The sequence below is a fragment of the Ursus arctos genome, unplaced genomic scaffold, assembly GCF_023065955.2.
Source record: "Ursus arctos isolate Adak ecotype North America unplaced genomic scaffold, UrsArc2.0 scaffold_19, whole genome shotgun sequence".
In the NCBI taxonomy this organism is placed as follows: Eukaryota; Metazoa; Chordata; class Mammalia; order Carnivora; family Ursidae; genus Ursus; species Ursus arctos.
In genome coordinates, this window is record NW_026622863.1 from 11050123 (window position 1) to 11073862 (window position 23740).

The 23740-nt window shown below is 35.2% G+C and overlaps 1 protein-coding gene across 14 annotated transcripts in view; it reads left to right on the top strand.

The window, feature by feature from the left end:
• The window catches only part of CHD9 (chromodomain helicase DNA binding protein 9), a 212483-nt gene that overhangs the window by 56734 nt on the left and 132009 nt on the right, over positions 1-23740 (top strand). For 11 of the 14 annotated variants that reach the window (XM_026494743.4, XM_026494741.4, XM_048224064.2 and 8 more), the window contains one exon: positions 17808-19428. In XM_026494743.4, coding sequence (XP_026350528.1) covers positions 17971-19428 — 1458 coding nt within the window. In that variant the 5' untranslated portion in view covers positions 17808-17970. Of the gene's footprint in view, positions 1-11368; positions 11521-12246; positions 13599-14732; positions 15221-17807; positions 19429-23740 lie in introns of those variants that run through there. The other 3 variants (XM_057314081.1, XM_048224066.2, XM_048224065.2) reach the window with 3 other exon arrangements.

The following is a 23740-nucleotide window of genomic DNA, read 5'->3' on the forward strand; positions in this document are numbered from 1 at the left end:
AGTGGGAGAGGGGCAGAGGGAGAAGCAGACTCCCTGCGGAGCAGGGAGCCCCATGCGGAACTCGATCCCAGGACCCTGGGATCATGACGAAGGCAGACACTTAACCCATGGAGCCACCCGGATGCCCAGTCTTTGTTTTTCCACGTAGAAGTAGTTTGGTCATTCTCATTGCTGTCGATTCTAACGTAGGATGAACATATTTTCAGTTTGGAATTGTTACGAATAATACTGATGAACATTTCTGTATGTGACTTTTGGTGTGCACGCATTTCTGTGGCATATGTATTTCTAGAAGTAGAAAAGTTGGGTCATGGGTATGCATATATTCTTCACCAATAATGCTGTATCATTTTCCAGATTTGTTCTTCCAGTTTATACTTCTTTTAGCAGTGTGTGAAATTACCAGTTGCTTTATATTCAGTTATGTGGTTTGATTAAAATACCACTATACAGTATTTGAAAAATCTTGTATTCTCTTTTAAAAATCTCTAAAGATGAATATTTGGTGATGGGTAGCTATTTCTACCTAAATGAGACAGACATAAATGAGTACCTGTGTTGTGCCTGTTGGATTATAGCATATTCAAACAAAGCATAGTTTTTTGTTTTCAAAGTTATAATCAAATAAGTTACCATCTTTCCTCGATCCTTAAAAATATTTGGTTTTAACATACAGGGACTAGTACAGCATTGTAGGGGATATGGTTTGGAAAGAATGAAAAAATAGCATATATCTATAACTTAATTAAAGAAATCTTGAAGGAGATAGGAGAAAACTTTCAGCCAAAGTGAATTTGGTAACTATTAGGTGAAATGTACATGGTACTTTGAAATAAGGCCCTGGGGAAGAGGAGGGAAAGCGTTATAAAGATGTATATTATTCCTGAGATGAATAGTGTTATGTCAAAGATGACCAAAGCTCCCACCACTACTAATAGGGATATGCATCATTATGTATATGGGGACCCAAGCTATTGCTTTCTTGGTGTGCTTTTGGTCAGAGACTTCAAGGAAGGCAATGAAATGCTATATGGTTTCATTAAAGTAGGGGGAAATTGAGTTTTATATCTTTATTTTATTCTAGTAGTAAGAAAAAATGTTTTTAATAATTTATAGTATTCTAAGAAAAATGGAATTGAGTTTCTCTAGGATTTGAATGTGAAATCACATCTTAGAAGATATGTTGAGGAAGATGTGTCAACATTTGACTGAATCCGAAATGCTAAGTAAATGGATTTGATAGAAATGAAGTCACTGCATAGAATCTCATGTCTATTAAACTACTTTAAATGAATCAGAAAGGCAAGGAAAGCTATAAGAAAGAAAATCCAAGATAATGTGTCATAGAAGCTGAGAGAATTTCCAGAAGCCAGAGGGGTTACTTGAACTGAGTTCAGGAAACATTTAAACAGCTTTTGTTATAGGCCAAGCAGGCTGGTAACTGGTACCACAGATCAATAAGTCATGGGCCGTGTTCTTTAAGCATTCAGTGCCTAAATAGTATATGATAGATGGAGATGCATGGATGATTGGAGGCTTCATATAGAAGATGGCATTTTTGAGTTTAGCCTCTGTCACTTTTGTTAGTGGTGGCAAGTGTTTCTTAGTGGTGAAAGATAGGGATTGAGAGAACATTTGGATTTGCTTAGGGCTTTATTAGTCACCCTTGAAAGTGTAGTTGCAGTAATTTTATGGGGGCAGAAAGTAAAATACAAGAGGTTAACAGGCAGGTGGGTATTTGGAAAATGGAGGCAGTTGATCACTTATTCTCAATATTTGTCACTGAATGGAAGGATAGACAAAATTTTGTGTGTACATTTTTGTTAAGGTAGGAGAAACCTACCACCTAAAGTTAGAAGGGAAGCAGGTAATTGCAAGGGGATGATTAAAGATCCTAGACAGAGTTGGAATGTATGTGGGTGTAAGTTACTTAAAAGCTAGGTGGAATGGTATTAAGAGGTGAAAGGTTTATCTTTGGAATAAAGTTATGCTTCCCCTTCTGAGAACAGCTAGAAGAAAAAGGATAGAAGCAAAAAGAGATACATGCTTCTGAAAAGATGACTGGTGAGTTTCAACTGGGAGATTAAGTAAGAGGCAGAGTTGTCCTTGGGTGAGATTAGGGAAGTTAGGATTGAAGGCTTGAGGAGATAGCCTAGAAGCATAGGAAAATGAATTTAAACACTTTCTAAGCAAAAACAAGGATCACATTAAAGGTACAGGTTGGTATTAACCTTGTATGAATACTGTGCCAGGCATATAACAAATATTATAAATATGCAGAAATGTTAATTGAATTGGACTGAGGTCTGGAGGTCACATTACTTTGGTGTTGTTAATAGAGTATGGTGGGTTGAGTGAATTGAAAATGGTCACAAGGATATTGAAGCATTAGAGATTATTATTAGCAAAAGAATCAGAGGTCTGGAGAAGCTTAATAGTCATGGGAGAGTAGGAATGACTCTTGGGAAATCAGAAAGAAGATGACAGGTATAAGAGGAAAATCTGCATTTATTAAGTGCTTCCTATATTTTAGGAGCTTTGAATGTATTTCTATACTGAGTGTATTTCTAAACTGTTCAACAACCATGAGAATTAGGTGGTAATAATCAACCTGGGTTTCAATTTTTAGTGTATTTCAAACTTTGGAAAATTGTTCATTTAAATCAATTTCCTGTTTTTAATATTAATTGAAACTTATTTGGCTTTATCATATATATATTTATACTTAATTTGGTTAGGGGTATGATTGATGTTCAGGACTACTTCAAGTAGACAGCTTGACCTGACTCATTAGCAGCTAGGAAACTTACCGTCTATTTTCAGTATCAGCTCAAAATTAGTTATCCTCAATCATGTTTTACCAAAAGTAGAGATGAGATTATGTTTTAAAGATTTCCCTTTCTGTGAGGTGCAAAGCAAGACTAAATTAAGTGTGAATGCCAACAAAGTAAGTAATTGAATTTAGTAAATCGCTATCTGCAGAGGGAGATGTTAATATAAACATTAAATGAGTGCTGTTTACATTACTGGTTTTCAGGTCTTTTAAATAAAGGAATCCTTTTTTTCCCCCCTTTTTTAAGTTTCTGTGTTTAAGTAATCTCTACACCCAATGTGGGGCTCAGACTTATAACCCTGAGATCAAGACTTGCATGCTCTACCAACTGAACTAGCTAGGCACCCCCTGAATCCTTTGTTTTTTGAAAATTCTACTCAAATGTTCAATCTGTAAAATATATAAAAGCTGAATATTCAGGGTGAAATCTTTTATTGGTGAGAAAATGGGCAAAGGTGCAGTCTAAAGCCCTCTTTCAGTGGCTGACGATTATCCAGTGCTCCAGGGAGCACGGATTGAAAACTTTACACAGTGCTTTATGTGGATTATTTTACAGTAGTACTATGAGATCAGTACTGTTACAGTCCCCATTTTACAGGTGAAGAAACTGAGCTTCAAATGATTAAGTGATTTGCCTAAGATTACATAGCTAGTAAGTGTTAAAGCCAGGATTCCAGTCTTTTACTGGTCTTATTTTCAGAGCCCATACTTTTAAGTACTACGCTATACAGGGCCCTTTGTAGAATCACTTCTCAATGAAAGTAGGATTTGGGGGGAGATAACTGGGAATTAAACTTCAAATTGGATCACGGAAGCATTTTTTTGTGGTAAAATATACATAACATACATTATTTTAGTTTTTTTTAAGATTTTATTTATTTGAGAGAGTGAGTGAGAGAGAGAGAGAGAGCACAAGCGGGGAAGGAGGGGGCAGAGGGAGAAGCTGACTTCTCACTGAGCAGGGAGCCAGATTCGGGGCTCAATCCCAGGACCCTGGGATCATGACCTGAGTAGATTAACCGGCAGCCACCCAGGCGCCCCTATTTTAACTATTTTTAAGTGGACAGTTCAGTGGGAGCTTTTCTTAAAGTCATCAAAATGGTAGATTATTGCTTAAAAGAATGCTTTTGAATCTCAGCTTTTGGAGTAACTATTAAGGATCGAGGAATTTTGATTTGTTTTATGTTATGACATTATTGTATTTTTAAAAATATTTTATTTATTTATTTGATAGTGAGACAGAGAGCAGAAGAGACTCCCCGCTGAGCAGGGAGCTCGACCTGGGGCTCGATCCCAGGACCCTGGGATCATGACCTTAGTGGAAGGCAGACACTTAACTGACTGAGCCACCCAGGTGCCCCAGACATTATTGAGTTCTTGAGAGCATTTGAGTATTTACTATGTGCCAAGAATTGTACTAGTAGATACTAGGGATACAGAGATGAATAAGAACCAATGTCCGTACTCATCTTTAATAGGGAAGATAGATTTAGTAAATTCGATCTACTAAAGTAGACAATGTAGGTGTACTACTAGACCAAGAATGATAATATGGTGTATAAGGTGTGAGACACAAAAAAATGGGTGCCTACCAGTTTGAGGAGTGTGTATGTGTACACGTACATGTCCATGCAGGCTACCTAGAGATAGTATTATTTGAGTTTAATCTCAAAGACATTACTTTATCACACAGAGGAAGCTGGGAGGTGGGGGGCAGTGTTGTAGGCATAGAGAACTTATTGTACATATTAATGGAGATGTGAGAGTGTGTGAATTCAGGCACTATTTCAGCATGGTTGAGCATGGATTACCTATGGGAGACTAGAAGCAAAAAAGGGTGGAGGGGCATTGATATCTTTAGGAAGGGAATAAAATGAGCAAGAATATATGTTGGGAGGACAAAGACAGATTTAGGCATATGATGACACCATTGATTTGTATAAACATTTTAAAAATGAGTTGGAAACTAAGTACAATTAGATCAAACAGGCTTGGGTCTTAGTAATTTTTGAGCAAGTTAACATAGAATCTTGATCTATATTCCTAGTTCTGTGGGTCAGTGAGAGGAAAATACATATTTATTGAGCATTTACTGTGCTTTGGGACTTTGATTGTGATTCTTCCAAACTCTTCAATAACCTTGCCAACAGACCATTATCTGAGGAAAGCAGACTGAGAGTTTCCAAGAACTGCTCAAGGTTACAAGGTTTAGAGAGATGGTAGAAACCTGTGGTCCTTCAGCTACGCAGTTACTAATTTACATTTGCCAGATATTTTTCTAATTGACTAGTGAATCTGTTTTATTGTTAAACAGTTGAAGTTGTGTATATTGCAGTGAGATTAATCCAAAACATACCGATGATACATAGAGCAGAGTTAAGGATGGGATTTAATAAAATAATATAGAGGTTGGAATATGTGACATTAAAGTCTTTCATCATGTGGGCTTCTGTAATGATTTTGTGTATTGTACATTAATAGACCGACCTAAGGATTTAATTGTTAGTTAGCTGTTGGGAATAATTTAGAAGGATGTCTGTCTGGATAACTATTGCAAATTGGTTTATATTTCTGTTGGGTTCTAATTTTTGCTAGTACTCATGTTGAATGTTAAGGTCATATAAGCCTGAAACATTTAAAAATGAGGATATTCCTACTATAAATACAGTGACTATCTTTCACATACTTTTTAAAAAGAATTTTAGATATAGAATATTATGGTTGATGTCTTCAAGAGGAGAAAAATCATGGTCTTTTTTAAATTAAAAAGTATCTTAAAAATTTAATATCAGATAAGTTTTTATTTTATAGTGTGGGACCCACTACTTTATGTTTTCCTTGCATTTATCCCTTAATGAGAATTTTAAGCTTTTTTTTCCTGATGGAGCTTGTATCTCTAGTTTGGATGGGGTAGATATATATTTTTTAATTCCTTTCTTGGAAGTCTGTACAGTTTTTAAATATTTATGAATATGTGAATGGAAAATAAACTACAGTGTACAATGTTGAGTTATAAGGTAGTTTTTTGAGCATCTCATCCAAACCTGTTATTGATGAGGAAACTGAAGGCCAGAGGGCTAAATATGTTGTCACACATTCAGTTAGTATCAGAGATTACAATTTTGGTCTCCTGATAAGGGGAAAATAAATAATGCCAGTAGGTTTTAGTCTATAGTTTGGGGTAATGAATTTTCTCTTTTGGATCCTTTTAGCCTACTTGGAAAATGTCTGCTTAGGCTTATAAGTAACTGTTAAGTAAATTAAGCAGAGACATATTTGATGTCCATATTAAAGAATTACTTTCAGGGTACTCTGGTTAGAAGTTTTCCAAGCAGTCAAGGGCTGAAAATTGGGTCACAGTTTGTGATTTGCTATCCAGACATCTTTTACTCTATTTCCTGTTAAAAAAAAAAAAAAAGGCTAAATATACTATCAAAGGGTAGATTCTATACCATATCGTGCTTCTTGTTCAAAAAGAACTTGAGAAATGCTGGAGGGAAAAAAAAAACAAGAAAAAACAGGCCATAATATACATACAACAGAATATTATTCAGCCTTTTAAATTAAGAAGTACAATTCTGACACATTTTTGTCCACATAATTTTGAGGAAATTATGCTCAGTGAAATAACCCGATCACAAACAAATACTGTATGATTCTACTTAAATCAGGTATCTAGAATAGTCAAATTCATAGAAAGAGAAGGTAGAATGGTGGTTGCTGGGGGTGGCAGGGGTGGGGAGAAATGAGGAATTGTTTAATGGTTTAATGGATGTGTGGTTTCAAATTTGCAAGATGGAAAATAGAGTGGTTGCACAGTGTGAATACACTTAAAAGTACAGAATTGTACAATTAAAAACAGTTAAGGTGGTAAATTTTTTGTTATTTATGTTTAACACAATTAAAAATAAAAAATATTTTTTGCATAGGCCATAAACTCAATGTCCAGATAACCAATGTTGCCATTTTTTAAAAAGATTCACATAAGATTTTTTAAAAGGACAAAAACAGTGTCTGCCTTATATAGCATTCCCTGTTCCCAACCCAAAAAGAAAAGTTTGTCCATTCTATGAATATTTATTGCTATTCATTATGTTTTAGATACTGTTTAATAAGTACCAGGGTTACATCAAATAAAAATTTTTGACCCAGAACTTTTATTTTATGGGAAGCATAGGCTTTAAACATGATAAATATGTAAAATATATAGAATGTTTGCTAGTACTAAGGTAGAAAAATAAAGCAGGGAAGGGGAATATTCAATGGTGAACAGGAACTGATGACATTTTAGAGAGGGTGGTCAGGAATGGCCTCATTGAGAAAGTTACTTTCGAGAAAAGAACTGAATGAAATGAGGGAAGAATGTACGTAGCAAGTACAAAGGCCTTGAGAAAGGAATATATCTGGCTTTTTTTTAAATTAAAAATATTGTTAAATTTAATTTTTTAAAAATGTGTTATGTATACAGCTTAGTGGCATTAATTCCACTCACAATATTGTGCAACCATACTACTATCTTCATTTTTTCCCACTCCCCCAAACCGAAACTACTCATTAAAAAATAATTCCTGGGGCGCCTGGGTGGCACAGCGGTTAAGCGTCTGCCTTCGGCTCGGGGCGTGATCCCGGCGTTACGGGATCGAGCCCCACATCAGGCTCCTCCGCTATGAGCCTGCTTCTTCCTCTCCCACTCCCCTGCTGTGTTCCCTCCTCGCTGGCTGTCTCTATCTGTCAAATAAATAAAATCTTTAAAAAAAAATAATTCCTTATTTTGCCCTCTCCCCAGTTTCTGGTAGTATTTAATTTTTTTATCTCTATAAATTTACCTGTTCTAGGTATTTCATATAAGTGGAATCATACAGTATTTTCCCTTTTGTGTCTACTTACACTTAGCATAATGTTTTCAAGGTTCACCTGCGCTGTAGCATGTATCAGAACTTTATCCCCTTTTCACAGTAGGGTAACATTTCATTTTAGGTGTCTGCCAGATTTTGTTCGTTCATCTGTTGATGGACACTTGGGTTGTTTTTGAACTTTTGGCTATTGTGGATAATGCTGCTATGAACGTTTGCATATAAATATTTGAGTCCCTGTTTTTAATTCTTTCGGGTGTAGAGCATATAGGAGTAGAATTGCTGGGTTATATGGTAATTCTGTGTTTAACTTTTTGTGGAACCGCTGCACTTCTCCATAGTGGCTGTGCCATTTTACATTACCAGCAGCAATGTATGAGATGGCCAGTTTTTCCACATCCTTTCAAATACTTGTTATTTTTCATTTTAAAAATAATATTCTTGGGGCGCCTGGGTGGCACAGTGGTTGTCTGCCTTCGGCTCAGGGCGTGATCCCGGCGTTACAGGATCGAGCCCCACATCAGGCTCCTCCGCTGTGAGCCTGTTTCATCCTCTCCCACTCCCCCTGCTTGTGTTCCCTCTCTCGCTGGCTGTCTCTATCTCTGTCAAATAAATAAATAAAATCTTTAAAAAAAATAAATAAATAAAAATAAAAATAATATTCTTAGTAGTTGTGAAGTGATACCTCATTGTGATTTTGATTTGCATTGTCCTAATGACTGATGTTGTTTATTGGCCATTCCTGTATCTTCTTTGGATAAATGTATATTGAAGTCCTTTGACCATTTGTGTGTAAGTTAGGTTGTTTATCTTTATAGTAGTGAGTTTGTAGGAGTTCTTTATAAATTCTGGATATTAAACTTTTATCAGATATATGATTTGCATATATTTTGTCCCATTCTGTGGGTTATCTTTTTACTCTCTTGATAGTATTCTTTGGTGCACAACTTTTTAATTTTTATGAAGTCCAATTTATGTTTTTTTTTCTTTCGTTACCTGCGTTTTTGTTTAAATTTAAGAAACCATTGCTAGTCCAAAATCATGAAGATTTGCCCCTACGTTTCCTTCTAATAGTGTTACAGTTTTACCTCTTAAATTTAGATCTTTGATTTATTTCTGTTGATTTTTTTTTTATGGTATAATATTCTTTTGCAGGTGGCTATCTAGTTTTCCCAACGTCAGTTGTAGAAGAGACTGTTTTCTCCCCATTGAATGTTTTTGGCACCCTTGTCAAAAATCAATTGACCATGTGAGGGTTTATTTCTGGGCTTTCTGTTCCATTGGTCTATATGTCTATCCTTATGTCAATAACCTTGTTTTGATTATTGTAATTTTATAGTAAGTTTTGAAAGTGGGAAGTGTGGGTCTTCCAACTTTGTTCTCTTTCAAGATTGCTTTGGCTATTCTGGGTACTTTGGAATTGCATATGAATTTTAGGATGAGTTTTTCTATATATGCAAAAAAATCATTGGGATTTTGATAGGAATTGCATTGAATGTGTAGATTGCTTTGGGATGTATTGTTGTCTTAACAACATTAAGTCTTTCAATCCATGTACACAGGATATCTTTCCATTTATTTAGATCTACTTTAATTCCTTTTAGCACTGTTTTGTCTTCAAAATGATATACAGTCTTCAGTGTACACATCTTAAATGTCCTTCGTTAAATTTATTCCTAAATTTTTATTTTTTTAATGTTATTGTAAATGGAATTTTTTTTAAATTTCCTTTTCGGAATGTTGATTGCTGTCTTAAAGAAATACAACTGATTTTTCTGCATAGATTTGTATCCTAGAATTTTGCTGAATTTGTTTATTAGCTCTAGCAGTTTGCGCACACACATGCGTGTGTGGATGTTATTTACAGTTTTCTACGTATAAGATCATGTTATCTGTGAACAGACATAATTGTACTTCTTCCTTTCTAATTTAGATGCCTTTTATTTTCTTTTCTTCCCTATTTTGTCTGGCTGGATCTTTCAGTACTGTATTGGATTGTAGAGTTGAAAGTGAGCATCCTTGTCTTGTTCCTGATCTTGGGGAAAAGCTTTCGTTCTCTTACCATTGAGTTTGATGTTAGCTCTAAGTTGTTCATACATGGCCTTTATCATGTTGAGGAAATTTCTTTCTATTCCTATTTTATTCAGTGTTTTAATCATGAAAGGGTGTTGGAAGGGTGTTAGATTGTGTCAAACACTTTTTCTGCTTTTACCTTTATTCTGTTAATGCAGTATATTACATTGGTTTTTGTATGTTAATTACCTTTACATGCCTAGGATAATTCCGACTTGTTCATATAATATACTGTATATGTACATATGTGTATATGTATAATACGCTGTTGGATTTGGTCTGCTAGTATTTTGTTGACAATTTCTGCATCTGTATTCATAAGAGATATTAGTCTTTAGTGTCTTGTTCTGTTTTTTTGGTTTTGGGTTTTTACCCTTGTGATGTCTTTGCCTTCATTATCAGGGTAATGTTAGGTTCACAAAATAAGTTAGAGAGTACTTCTGACTTCTCACTTTTGTGGAAGAATTTGAGAAGAATTGGTGTCAATTCTTTAAATATTTGGTAGAATTCATAATTAAAACCGTCTGGTCCAGGGCTTTTCTTTGTTGGGAGGTTTTTGATTACAGATTCAATCTTATTTGTTTTAGGTTTATTTAGATTTCTGCTTCTTTTCTAATCAACTTTGGTAGCTTCTGTGACATACAGCTTGTCCATTTCATCTAAGTTTATCCGATTTGTTGGTGTGCAATTGCTCATACTATTCTTATAATAATATTCTTCTATAAAAAGGACTTACTATTCTTAAATTAAAAGGGCTTATATAGTCCTTATGTAGACTTGTAAAGTCTGTATTGTAAAGTAAAAGTCTATATTAATATCCCCTTTTGATTCTGTTTTTACTAATTTGGATCTTCTGTCTTTTCTTAGCCAGTCTAGTTAAAGATTTGTCAGTTTTGTTGATCTTTTCAGAGAACTAGTGTTAAATTTCATTGATTTTCCTCTGTTGTCTTTCTCTTCTTTATTTCATTTATCTCCACTCTAATCTTCATTCGTTCTTTCTTTCTCCTTCCTTTGGACTTAGTTTGCTTATTTCCTTAAGGTGTACAGTTAGATTATCAATTAATTTTTTTAATGTAGTTGTTTATGAGTTTCTCTTAGAGCATTGTTTTTGGTTTATCTCAAAAGTTTTGCTATGTTGTGTTTTCAATTTTATTCATCTGAGGGAATTTTGTAGTATCGCTTTATTTTTTAGATAGGATTTTTCACATTTCAATAAGATGGAAATATTTTGCTTGTAGCTTTGAAAAGAGAAGCTGTAGGGGAGACCTTAGTCTTCAAGAATTTGAAGGTTGTCATAATTAGGTTATTTTAAACAATCTCGAAGTAAATGCCTAGGAAGGCAGGAGGAAAATTGAACTTTTAAAAAACTTTTTAACACGTATTTAAGTATAGTTTGAATACCTTAACAGGAGTTCTAGAAGTTCATAGACCTTTTTTTTTTTTTTAACAAAGAAATGGTGAATTCAGATTTGCCAGATTTTTATTTTGCCAAGTAAGGATCTTCTTCTTCTTCTTCTTCTTCTTCTTCTTCTTCCTCCTCCTCCTCCTCCTCCTCCTCCTCCTCCTCCTCCTTCTTCTTAAGATTTTATTTATTTATTTGACAGAGCATGAGAGTGCAAGCAGAGGGAGGGGCAGAGGGAGAGGGAGAAGCAGACTCCCCGCTGAGCAGGGAGCCGGATGTGGGACTCAGTCCCAGGACCTTGGGATCATGACCCGAACTAAAGGCAGACACTCAACTGATTGAGCCACCCAGGCGCCCAAGTAAGGATATTCTTTAAAATGACAGATATCTCCTATCATTATTATTTTAGTCTAAAAAATGTTTCTGGGTACAGCTTAAGTGTTTTGGTCACTGTCATTGAGACGGTTGCTATTTGCTATCTTAAAATAACTTCAAATGTTAATAGCCACCAGTGATAATAATTTTACCACAGTAAAAATGTTAGTCAAGTGTTAACACCAGAGAAGAAATTTTAAACAGTGAAATAGCTCCCTGTTGCCTCTAGGATAAAGTCCAGATTTCTTAACATGGCTGATTTAAAGCCTTGGATAATGTGACTGCTGCCTGCCTCGAGATCTCTGGCTACTACTATGCTCTGGCTACACCACACTTTTGAGTAGTTCCTGAAATGCTATGTCCTCCCTCACCACTGGGCATTTCTTGAGTTCTCACTGTGCTCTTAACAGTTTTAGGAATAATGCAAGAGAGTGAGGGGATTGTAAAAGACCTGTTTCCTATCCTAATAGGGATTACTGCTTCCTTTTTTTAGTACTTTATAATTCCCCTTTGAGGTAGACAGGACTGTAGTTAATAGTTTATGTTGCTATTTTTTTTTTATTTGTTTTCCAGATGAAAACAAATAGTATATGATCTTCTCAAAGTCCTACAGCTAGGAGGTAGAAGAGCCAAGACTCAGGTCTATGTTTTTTTGTTTTTGTTTTTTTTAAAGATTTTATTTATTTATTTGACAGAGATAGAGACAGCCAGCGAGAGAGGGAACACAAGCAGGGGGAGTGGGAGAGGAAGAAGCAGGCTCATAGCGGAGGAGCCTGATGTGGGGCTTGATCCCATAACGCTGGGATCACGCCCTGAGCCGAAGACAGACACTTAACCACTGTGCCACCCAGGCACCCCATCAGGTCTATGTTTTGTTTTGTTTTGTTTTTATTTAAGTATCATGTTCTTTGTAATTCCTATGCAGTCACTCACTGACTTAGCAGAAATTTATTGTGTGCCTACTGTTAGGCAACATACTTAGGATACAAAGGTGACCATGGTGTTCCTTTTCTCCAAGGGTATGCAGCCTAGTGGAGAGAAAAGAAAAATATAATACATTATTATAATGGAGTGTTATTTGTAGTATGCAGGTTACAAGACAGAGAGTTGAGTCAGAAGAGGCCTTCTGTAGGAGGTGAATCTGAAGCTGAATTTTCCCCAAGTGTAAATTTGAAATAGCTATGGGTAGCTCATAAACAAAGTAAAAATTAATGTAGCACAAACTTAATACTGTACAGAAATCCTGAGGAGATGACTAATAGAAAAGTGAATAATTTGGTAGGGCTCGATGCTGCTTTTATTAAATGGGATGAAACTTTCAATGTGTAGAGCTTACTGGAAAGCCTAATTCATTTAGTAGAAAAATACTGAGGGATTTATTTGGAAAATACAGAGATGTCTTGGAGAAAAAGCAACTATTAGACATTCAGGAAGTCAATTTACCACTAACGTAAGTTTATATATATATAAATCCTGCTTGGGAACATGTTCAGTGATTTTATTTTTACTCTGAAGGCCCAGTTCAAATGTCGCCTCATCTCTATGCCTTTACCCATCTTTTCCAGAAATAATTAATTGTGATCTAATATCACATCGTGCTGTGTATGCATCTCTGCTAAGGCATACATCTCTACTTGTTTACGTGTTTTCTTCCCCTTTGGATTATGAACTTTGGGAAGGCAGGGATTCTGTTCTATTGATGTACAATCCTCATGTCATTGGAATCGATAAATGTAGAAATGAAGATCGAGAAGTAATCTTATTTTGATTCTAAATACTCATCTCAACTTTGAAAGAATTCTGTCCCCCAAATATTTTTATTTTACTGTGCTGGATCGATAAGGTCCCTACAGCAGTGCTCCAGCTTCCATTTCTGCCTTTACTCTTTACTTTTCTCCGTTTGCATGCCCGCTGCAGTAGTCCTCCCCTTCCCTAAATCCGTACTTCCTCCCTTGCTGCCACTTCTTTATTCCTGAAGTCTTTGGCCTTCCCTTCCAGTCCTTTTAGAAGACTCCCTCAAATGCGAACTGTTCCAAGAAGCTTTTCCTGAATAACTTGCCAAGTATGTTCTCTTCTCTTTATAAATTATCTTATAGATGAGCTTGTACCTCTCTTAAGCCACAATTACCATATTTTATTCAATATATAATGTGCTTTTCTTGTGCATTACCCCCTGCCTCATCCATTTAGATTCTGAACTTCCTGAGGGCAGAAACTTTTGTAGTTTCTGCAAAGTTGCTTTGGCAGTAATGGACAGTCCATAAGTATTTGCTTGATTAAATACCAAGTTAAAATTAGATTGACGTGATATTTTCATAAAGCTAGAAAATGGTTCCTTTACAGAATGAATTACAACAATAGATCTTTAAGTGGAACTTACATGAGCATTGTGTAATTGTAGAATAAACTGTTAAAAAATATGGCTTTATGAGATTTTATGGGCATTTTTTCATAGTTCGCCTTTAGTCTATTTCTATAACTGAGGTCGACTACTTACAAATATCTTGTCACATACAGAATGTGTATCTTCTTAGTGTTGGTATCTATATTCATTTTCTTAATCATAAGATGTTCCTCTTACGTACTGACTTAAAAGTCAGCACAAGTAACATGTATTGATAATGTGCTGTTTACATTTCCAAATTCCTCTTCCAAGATCGGTTATTACTCATCATCTAAGTGCCTGGAAGTTCTTTATCAATAAATGTTTATTGGATGAGAAAACAGCAAAATTGTTTTCTTAATTAAAATTTTTACTTCTCCCTTATTTTAGGTAAGCCTCAGGTTACATACACGTAGGAAACACTGCCTTAGCACAGTCTACCATCATGTATAAAAATTCAAGGCCTATACCAGTTCTTTCCTATACGGAATATTACTGCTCTGATACATCATATGTTTATTTCCAGAGCAGACTCCTAAAAATTCTTTAACTGTTTTTTAAGAATAAATGTATAAGCATGTAGTAAATCTGTATAAATTCAGAATGTTTTATGTTTATGTTTAAGTTCACTGTTAATCACAATAAATAGAAATATATGAATTAATGTCATATCCTTCCAATAATTTACTTTCAACATTCAGTTGAGCAGTAGATTTTTATAGTTGTAGGTTCTGAATTCTTGAAGTAATACATTCTAATTATTCAAGAAGTCACTTTAATCATTCTAGGAAGCATATTTTTTCCACTTTTAATATCTCTGAAATTGGGCAGCGCCTGGGTGGCTCACTCAGTTAAGCGTCTGACTCTTGGTTTCAGCTCAGGTTGTGATCTCAGGGTTGTGAGATTGAGCCCTGCGTTGGGCTCTGCACTCAGTGTGGAGTCTGCTTGAGATTCTCTCCCTCTCTCTCTGCCTCTCCCTCCACTCGCTCCCTCTCCCTCTCAAATAAATTAGTAAATCTTAAAAAAAAATCTCTGAAATTGGGATGTGTCTCAGTCAGTATCTGTCTGCCATGTGGCGGTCGTGGAGTACTTGTCTGTGTGTACGCATACTTAGTCATAGTTATTTATATTGCCATCAGCAGTTGGGCTATGTACATTACTACTACACGTTTGTTATTTAAAATGTCTTTTTTTTTTTTTTTAAGTAGGCTCCACACCCAGCACAGAGCCCAACACAGGGCTCGAACTCACAACCATGAGATCAACCTGAGCTGAGATCAAGAGTTGGGCACTGAACCCAGGTGCCCCTAAAATGTCTTTTATTTATTTATTTATTTATTTTTTAAGATTTTATTTATTTATTTGACAGAGAGAGACAGCCAGTGAGAGAGGGAACACAAGCAGGGGGGTGGGAGAGGAAGAAGCAGGCTCCCGGTGGAGCAGGGAGCCCGATGTGGGGCTCAATCCCGGGACCCTGGGATCACGCCCTGAGCCAAAGGCAGACACTTAACGACTGAGCCACCCAGGTGCCCCTAAAATGTCTTTTAAAAAAATACACTATTTTTCAGTATTTAACCAAAAAGTTATTGATTATGCAGGGAGGCACAGAAACAGAGTAGCAGAGCATAAATTTAATATTAGTGAAGCAAGTATTTGTTGTTGAAGTAACGGCAGCAATTCACATTTACTTACAGAACAACGATCAAGTATTTTATGGACCAAGCAGAGTACCTCAAATTCAAATCCTTTGGAATAAGACTAAGTCTAAAAACCTTAGAAATGGTAGAGTGCCATAGTTTAACTGGCAGCATTTTTTTTTTTTTTTACATTATATCAACTAATGATGTACCTCATATTTGATGACATACTGGATTTGGTAACTTTCATTGTATTTCTTTTTTTGTGTGTTCCTCTTGATAAATAATCATACAACCATGTAAAAGCATAAGACATTGCTTTCCTGATTAATAACTTACACGTACATACATGTTCCCTAGTCTGGAGTCTGAAGTGGAAACTAAGATACGTTCCAGAGAAGTGATTTAACCTATCTTATATTTTGCTAATGGCCTTGTTCAGTTCAGGCCAGATAGCCTTTCATCTGCTCTCTTAATTATAAAATCTGGAAAAATAACTTTTTTTGTATTTTACTTCTTCTAAAATCATATATTTGTTAAAGGACTTAGATACATACCATTGCGATTGATAATAAGTGAGCTTCCAGTTAAAATTAACATTGACTTCGGTAGTTTTTCTTGGAATTTTTCAAAAGTATTTCTGCATTAAAATAGTGAGCATTTTGTTTGGGAAATTTCTATTTCCTAATATGGACCTCCCAAAATAGAAGTCTTGGAAAAGTTTCTTAGACCTTTGCTAATGTTTAATTAAACTAATATGTAGAGCAACAGGAACCTTCATTCGTGGTTCTCTAGGGAAGACAGGAGGGCAGAGCCATAAATCACCTTTGTTAAAAATGGTTGGAATGATACAGGCCTGGAACAAAATTAGCTAGCCATTTCATATTAACAAGTAACTTATTAGATCCTTTCCACACATAAATTGTGTGTGTGTGTGTGTGTGTGTGTGTGTACATACATATATTCATGTAAATGTAATCATTTTTTCTCTTCAGACTATCATAAGACTAATTCATTGCTTAGCTCAAACTGCTGTTTATTTTTGCCTCAGCTTGATTGTCACCACACATTTATTTACACAGTTTAGTAAATAAGCAATATTTATATTCCAAATGATTTAATGGGGCAAGGGGGAGATTTAGGGACAAAGTAATGAATACGACCATTAACAGGAAGGTCCTTGCTTTTGCTACATGAATATCTAAATCAGTTGGCTGTCAGGAAGGCTGATCTTCCATGTAGGTGAGCAACAGAACCGTGGTAACAATATGTGGGAACATCCCCAACGTATCACCTGTCTGCACTGTCTGTCAGCTGACGAGATGGCTAACTCGTCTCATTTGGCCCAGTTTAACATGATCTCATACAATTGTTGTTGTTCTTTCTTTAAAAGATTTTATTTATTTGAGAGAGAGAGAGAGAGAGAGAGAGTGAGCGGGAGGGAGAGAGAATCTGAAGCAGACTCCACACTGAGCGCAGAGCCCGACACTGGGCTCAATCCCATGACCACGAGATTGTGACCTGAGCTGAAACCGAGTCAGATGCCCAACTGACCGAGCCACACAGGCACCCCCTACAATTGTTCTTCTTGATGTATTTCCACATATACTATATGAAACAATAAGATTTATCTGCTCAAGAGGTCTAAAGCAAAATATCACAACACACTAATCTGAGAAGATCTGATGTCATCTATTTTAACAAGATATTACTTCGAAGTGTAATACATATGTATTTTAAACATGTCAGAGCTGCTGGGAAACGATGGTCATTTCGTGGTATAGGCGAGAGTCTGACATACCATTCTAGAGTTTACATTCTGTCATCAAAATATATGAACTTCAGTGGCACCTGGGTGGCTCAGTCGGTTGAGCATCTGACTCTTGGTCTCGGCTCAGGCCTTGATCTCACAGTTGTGAGTTTGAGCCCTACGTTGGTCTCCACACTAAGTATAGAGCCTACTTAAGAAAATATATGTGTGTATATATGTATATGTGTGTGTGTGTACATATGTATATATGAACTTGAAAGTGAAGTAATATGCATTGTTACTTTCAAATGCATACAGTCATGTCCTGTGCACCAGCGTTTTTTTCCTTGGGGGAATATTAATGAGCTTTTTGCAATTTTTTAATCATTCTACCAAAAAATACTGTATACTGAGATTGTGTTTTTTAAATCATATGTAAACCTTGTAGAACTGTAATGAATACTCATCATTAAACTTTAATTGTTTTTCTTATTTTCCTAGGATTCTGACACTTCATGACATGTCATTATCTAGAGCAATAATGGACATTGACCTGTTTCGGATTAGTTGATGACCTTTGGAAATGATCCAATAATATCCACCACACAGAAGCTGAATATACTTCATTTGGTGAATAGCCCAGATTGTCACTGGAGTTTTCAAGATGACAGATCCAATGATGGACTTTTTTGATGATGCCAATCTTTTTGGTGAGACCTTAGAAGGTTTGTCAGATGATGCATTTGTACAGCCAGGACCTGTTTCACTCGTTGATGAATTGAACTTGGGTGCAGAATTTGAACCTTTGCACATAGACTCACTGAACCATGTACAAGGTACTCCAACACATCAGAAGATAACTGATTATGAGCAGTTAAATCAGTTTGATTCAATGAAATTTCACCAAGTCAATCAGCCTTTTGGTAGCCCAGCTGAACATGTGTTATCTCCACACTCTCAGTTTAATTGTTCTCCGATCCACCCCCAAAACCAGCCCAATGGTTTGTTTCCAGATGTAGCAGATGGCAGTCCAATGTGGGGCCATCAGACAGCTACCAGCATTTCCAATCAAAATGGGTCTCCTTTTCACCAACAAGGACATTCTCACTCTATGCATCAAAATAAAAGCTTTGTGGTACACCATGACTTTGCCTTATTTCAGGCTGGTGAGCAACAAACACAGTGCACTTCACTACGCTCACAACAAAACAGAAATAATCTTAACCCAGGGCAGAATTCTCTCAGCCAGTCTAAAAATTTTATGGATGTTAATGTTTCCGGTCCACACAGAGTCAGTGTTAACCACCCATCACAAATCCCTAATGCATCTACGTCGCAACAGTCTCTTTCAATGCAGCAATTTTCCCAAACGTCAAATCCTTCAGTTCACTTCCTCAAGTGTAGCAGTCATCAAGAAGGGAATTTCAATGGACCCTCTCCAAATATGACTTCTTGTTCTGTCAGTAATTCACAGCAGTTTTCTTCACATTATTCCTTTTCCAGTAATCACGTCTCACCAAACAGTCTTCTGCAGGCCTCTGCAGTACTTGCACCTAATCATACAAATCAGACTTTATCTGATTTTACCGGAAGTAACTCCTTTTCACCTCATCGGGGAATCAAACAAGAATCCACTCAGCATATGCTAAATCCCAATACATCGTTGAATTCAAATAATTTCCAAATGTTGCATTCATCACATCCTCAGGGTAATTATAGCAATTCAAAATTATCTCCTGTGCACATGAACTTCCCAGATCCTGTTGACTCAGGAACTCAAATGGGCCATTTCAATGATCACGTGGAAACTAATGGCTTTTCGTCTTTAGAAGAGAATTTACTTCATCAAGTGGAGTCTCAGACTGAGCCATTCACAGGACTTGACCCAGAAGATCTCCTCCAGGAGGGTCTTCTTCCCCAATTTGATGAGGCAGCATTTGGACAAGATCATTCAAGTCATGTTTTAGATCATGACCTTGAACGGCAGTTTACTTCACATCTTGTAACTCGGCCTTCGGATATGGCTCAAACACAGCTGCATAGTCAGGCTCGGAGTTGGCACTCTTCACTTTCCAATCATCAGCATTTACATGACAGAAATCGCCTATATTTACAGCGACAGGTATGTGGCTCTTTTATTTTGGCAATTTGGGATAGGATGGGCTTTTTTTTTTTTTTTTTTTTTTTTTTTGAGTTAATTTTATGTGAGACATATCCAGGATTTCTCAAACTTAGGCATATTTTGACATAGTTTCTATTGCCTTAACAGTCTTATATTTGAAAGTGACTTATTGATGTACCCAAAGCAATACATTAACTTCTATATTTAGAAAATTACAAGGTTTAAGACCTTTTTTGTAACTTTCAATTATAATTGCCCTTAACAGAATGATTTATTACCAAAAATGGAAACTTAACCATAATTAAAAGATAAACAAACAGTAGACTGGGAACATTTTATCACAAATATTCCTATAAAGAGCTTGTATAAATTGATAAGCAAATTTTTAGGACTTTACTTGGTAACTAAATAAAGCATAGGAGCTGGAATTCACAAAAGGGTAAGTTGAGTTAGTAAACAGAACATCGAGAATAATATGCAACTTTAATAATTCAATATGCAGCATGGTTTTATTTTTATGTATTAGAAAAAAAATTTTGTTAATGCTGGCAAATTTATGGTGACATTGGAACTTATATAGCTTTGTTACTTGATACAAATATTTTGGAAAACAGTTTGATGGTGAATTTGAATATAAAAATACTTTATTATAATAACCCAAGCATAGCAAAAGTAATATACCCAAAGATATTTATCTTATACTGTCTATACAGGACAACTGGAAGCATCATAGTTTATTATCATAGCATGTTAGATGGACTGTTACAGGCATTAAAAAGTTTAAAGACTAACACTGACAATATGTTAGTGATGGAGGAAAAGCATAATTCAAAATTAAGATAACAGTAAAGTGGTTAAGAGTACAGGCTCAGGTACCAGACTACCTGGGTTAGAATCTTGACTACTCTTACTTGTTAGCTGTATGACTTTTAGCTAGTTAGAGAATTTCATTCTGTCTCATTTGCCTCATCTTGTAAATGTGAAATACTAACAGGATCTACTTAATAGGGCTTTGATAAGGATTAAAGGGGTTATAATATGTGAAAGTACTGAGAACTGTGCCTAGCATATAGTAAGCACTTAATTAATGTTTTTATAATTATACTTTTTTTCCATAGCAGTATGAAAATATGTATACAGAAAAAAATATTAAAAGGAGATAGTTTTAGGGTAGTACAATTATACTTTCCTTTGTTTTCTATAGTTATTGTCATGTTACTATGTTGTTTCTATAATAAAAATGGATTTAATGTAATATTTTATCATTTGTCTGAATCTTATTAAATTAAGAATTCCTAAAATGCTTCAGTACCTTGGTTACCTGTGAAATCTGGTGGACAGTGTAATATATCACAGTACTTGAAATTAAACATTTAGGGACCATTTATTCATCTCAAAGCCTTGAAATGTTTGAAGAAGATAAAATCTTTATCTTTTCCTTTGGCTTGGTTTTATTCCTGCTTCAAATGGTATTTTCAGTACATTTTTTGAAATGTCTAGATAGATTTTAAGATATTTAAAAGGCACTCTTAAACCCTCCCTCCTCTTTTGTGGCCTGAGTAGAATATTATGATTTTGCTCCCTCTACTGGAAGAGGATAAAGCATCTTCTTTAGAAGAACCCTGGGAAAAAACCTGTACTGCTTGAACCTAGGGTCATCTACCCACTTAATACCTCGATTTCTGACTGGTTGGAACTAGTCATTTTGTGTAGCGTATGCTTGAAGGTGTGAAGCCTGAAATTTATTTACTTTATACTTTTATTTTTCCAGGGCCTTTTCATCATTTTAGTTTTTCTTTAATTCATATTTTCCTAAACATGTTCTACTGGCTTTAAAATAAGTTATAAATTTGGAATGAATAAAGGATAATTATAAATAACTAAAGTAGTTCTCAATGCTAGCATGTAGATGGCATTATTTGAGAGAAATTTTTTTTAGACCCATCCTAAGCAACCTTTCATAAATCATCTTATTCTACTGATAAATTAATAAGGCTTTATTTAAATGTACTTACCTTTTTTTTTTTCAGTGTTTGTGTTGTTTTGCTTCTTGTTCTTTATGTTAGATGTTCAAAAACAGATATAAGGCAGTTGGCTTGGGATACTTTTTTGACTTGTTGGAAAGCTATTATCAAGTTTACTATTATTTCTTAGTGTTAAGAATGATGATTGGAAATTGTTGATTGTGGGGGTGAAGAGGAGGGATGGATTTGGTAGAGAAGGTAGAGGATTATTATGATTGAGTTTTATGGATTGTGTATAGGTTTTATATGTACTGAATTATAGGTCACATATCCTGAATATGTGAAATTTGAATGATTGAATATGTATAATTTATCACAAATTTTGGCAGAGCTTTACAGATTTTTTGCCTATGTAATTTTTGGAGTATTCTGGATGGCTATGGTTATTACATAGCAAAGATGTTATATTAATAAGGAGTTCTTCTTACATTATTATGGTCTTTCCCCAAATTCTATGGAAATAAGTTTTTTTCTCTTAGGTTTGTTTTTTTTTAACTGTCTGTCTTAATTGCAGTAATTTCATTTCAGACTAAATTAGCATTGCTAAATATGTATAGATGTTAAGAGATTAAAAAATAAAGTGGCAGGGGCGCCTGGGTGGCACAGCGGTTAAGCGTCTGCCTTTGGCTCAGGGCGTGATCCCGGCGTTATGGGATTGAGCCCCACATCAGGCTCCTCTGCTATGAGCCTGCTTCTTCCTCTCCCACTACCCCTGCTTGTGTTCCCTCTCTCACTGGCTGTCTCTAACTCTGTCGAATAAATAAATAAAATCTTAAAAAAAAAATAAAGTGGCATAATTTCTGGTGTATCAAAATCAAAAAATGAGATACATTTTATTATAGCCAAAACAAGATATTCTTTAACCTACTGTGAATATTCAAGATGGCACTCTATTCAGAATTCTAGAAAGCTTCAATGAGAATGTTGGATATGTAAAGAATACTTCTAGGCCTTGCTTTTTCGTATTTCCCAACTGAGGTGGGGTGGTTGTGGAGATAATTTCAAATGTCTTAAAGTAAGTACTCTAAGTCTGTGTCAGTCATTAAAAACAGTGAATATTGCTGAGAACATTTATTCTATAATGGACTCTAGAATTTTACCACTAAAAAAGAGAAAAGAAAAAAGGTAAGAAGCTATAGCAAGTGTTCCTAAATTTAAGTGCTCACTAAACATAGTACAGAAAATATGAGCCTTGTTTTCATGTGTAATTTTTAAAGCAAAGGAATTTTGAGAAAAAAAATACTATAAACTTTTCATTGCTCCCTTGTGACAAACACTTTCTGCTATTTTGTAATACAAAATCTTGCATTTTTTGTCTTATTTGTGAAGTAGAAATAACACAGAGCATTATGTGATCTCTCGATGTTTATAAATTCAACTTAATGTAAAATTTCGATAGCAGAGAAAAATATGTGGGATAGCTGAAATAGCAATCAAAACAGAAAATAGAATTTTAGCATATACATAATGACACATAATTCCTTGTTGGCTTTGTACTCCGATGAATTCATTACTTTCTTTAGTATCTTTCATTTTTATTTCATTTTCTTCCTGAAGATAGGGAACCTATATTATTTATAGGCTTTTAAAGAAAGTAGAGAAAGACAGGTTTGAACAACCTATGTAAGACACATTTTAAAACAATGGATTATTTTCTGATAAAAAATTTAATATGTGCTTATTAAAAAATTGGACCATATAGAAAACAAACAAATGAAATATAAGTTGTAGTATCATACCAAAGATACCACTGTTGACATTTTCTGTATGAGTTTCTAGTGAGATCTCATCCCTGTCCTCCACCGACATATTTTTGCCCTTTTAAGAAATTAAGTTGGAATCATTGCAGTTCATGTTTTTGGCAAATGGCTTTTTAAACCTTCCAATTAATATGTTGCAGACATTTTTTGCATCATTACCTATTTTTCTGAAAATAATTTTGAATGGCTGAATAGTTTACCATTGTAAGGTTGCTAAAGTACCATGTAAAAAATAAGGTTGTTGTTGAGATCTGGAAAAATCTGAATCAAGTTTAATTAAAATATCTTTATATTTTTCTTGCATATATTACCATAATAATCCAATTTAAAGTAGGTGCACAGCAATAGCAAAAATTTTAATGGCTAACACATAGAGCACTTAACTTTGTGCCAAGCACTATTCTAAGAACTTAACATATTAACACATTGATCCCTCACAACAGTCCTTTTATTTGGTTATAGTTATTTCCTTGAATTTCCATGGGAGGAAACTGAGGTGCAGAGGAGTTAAGTAGTATACCCCAAATC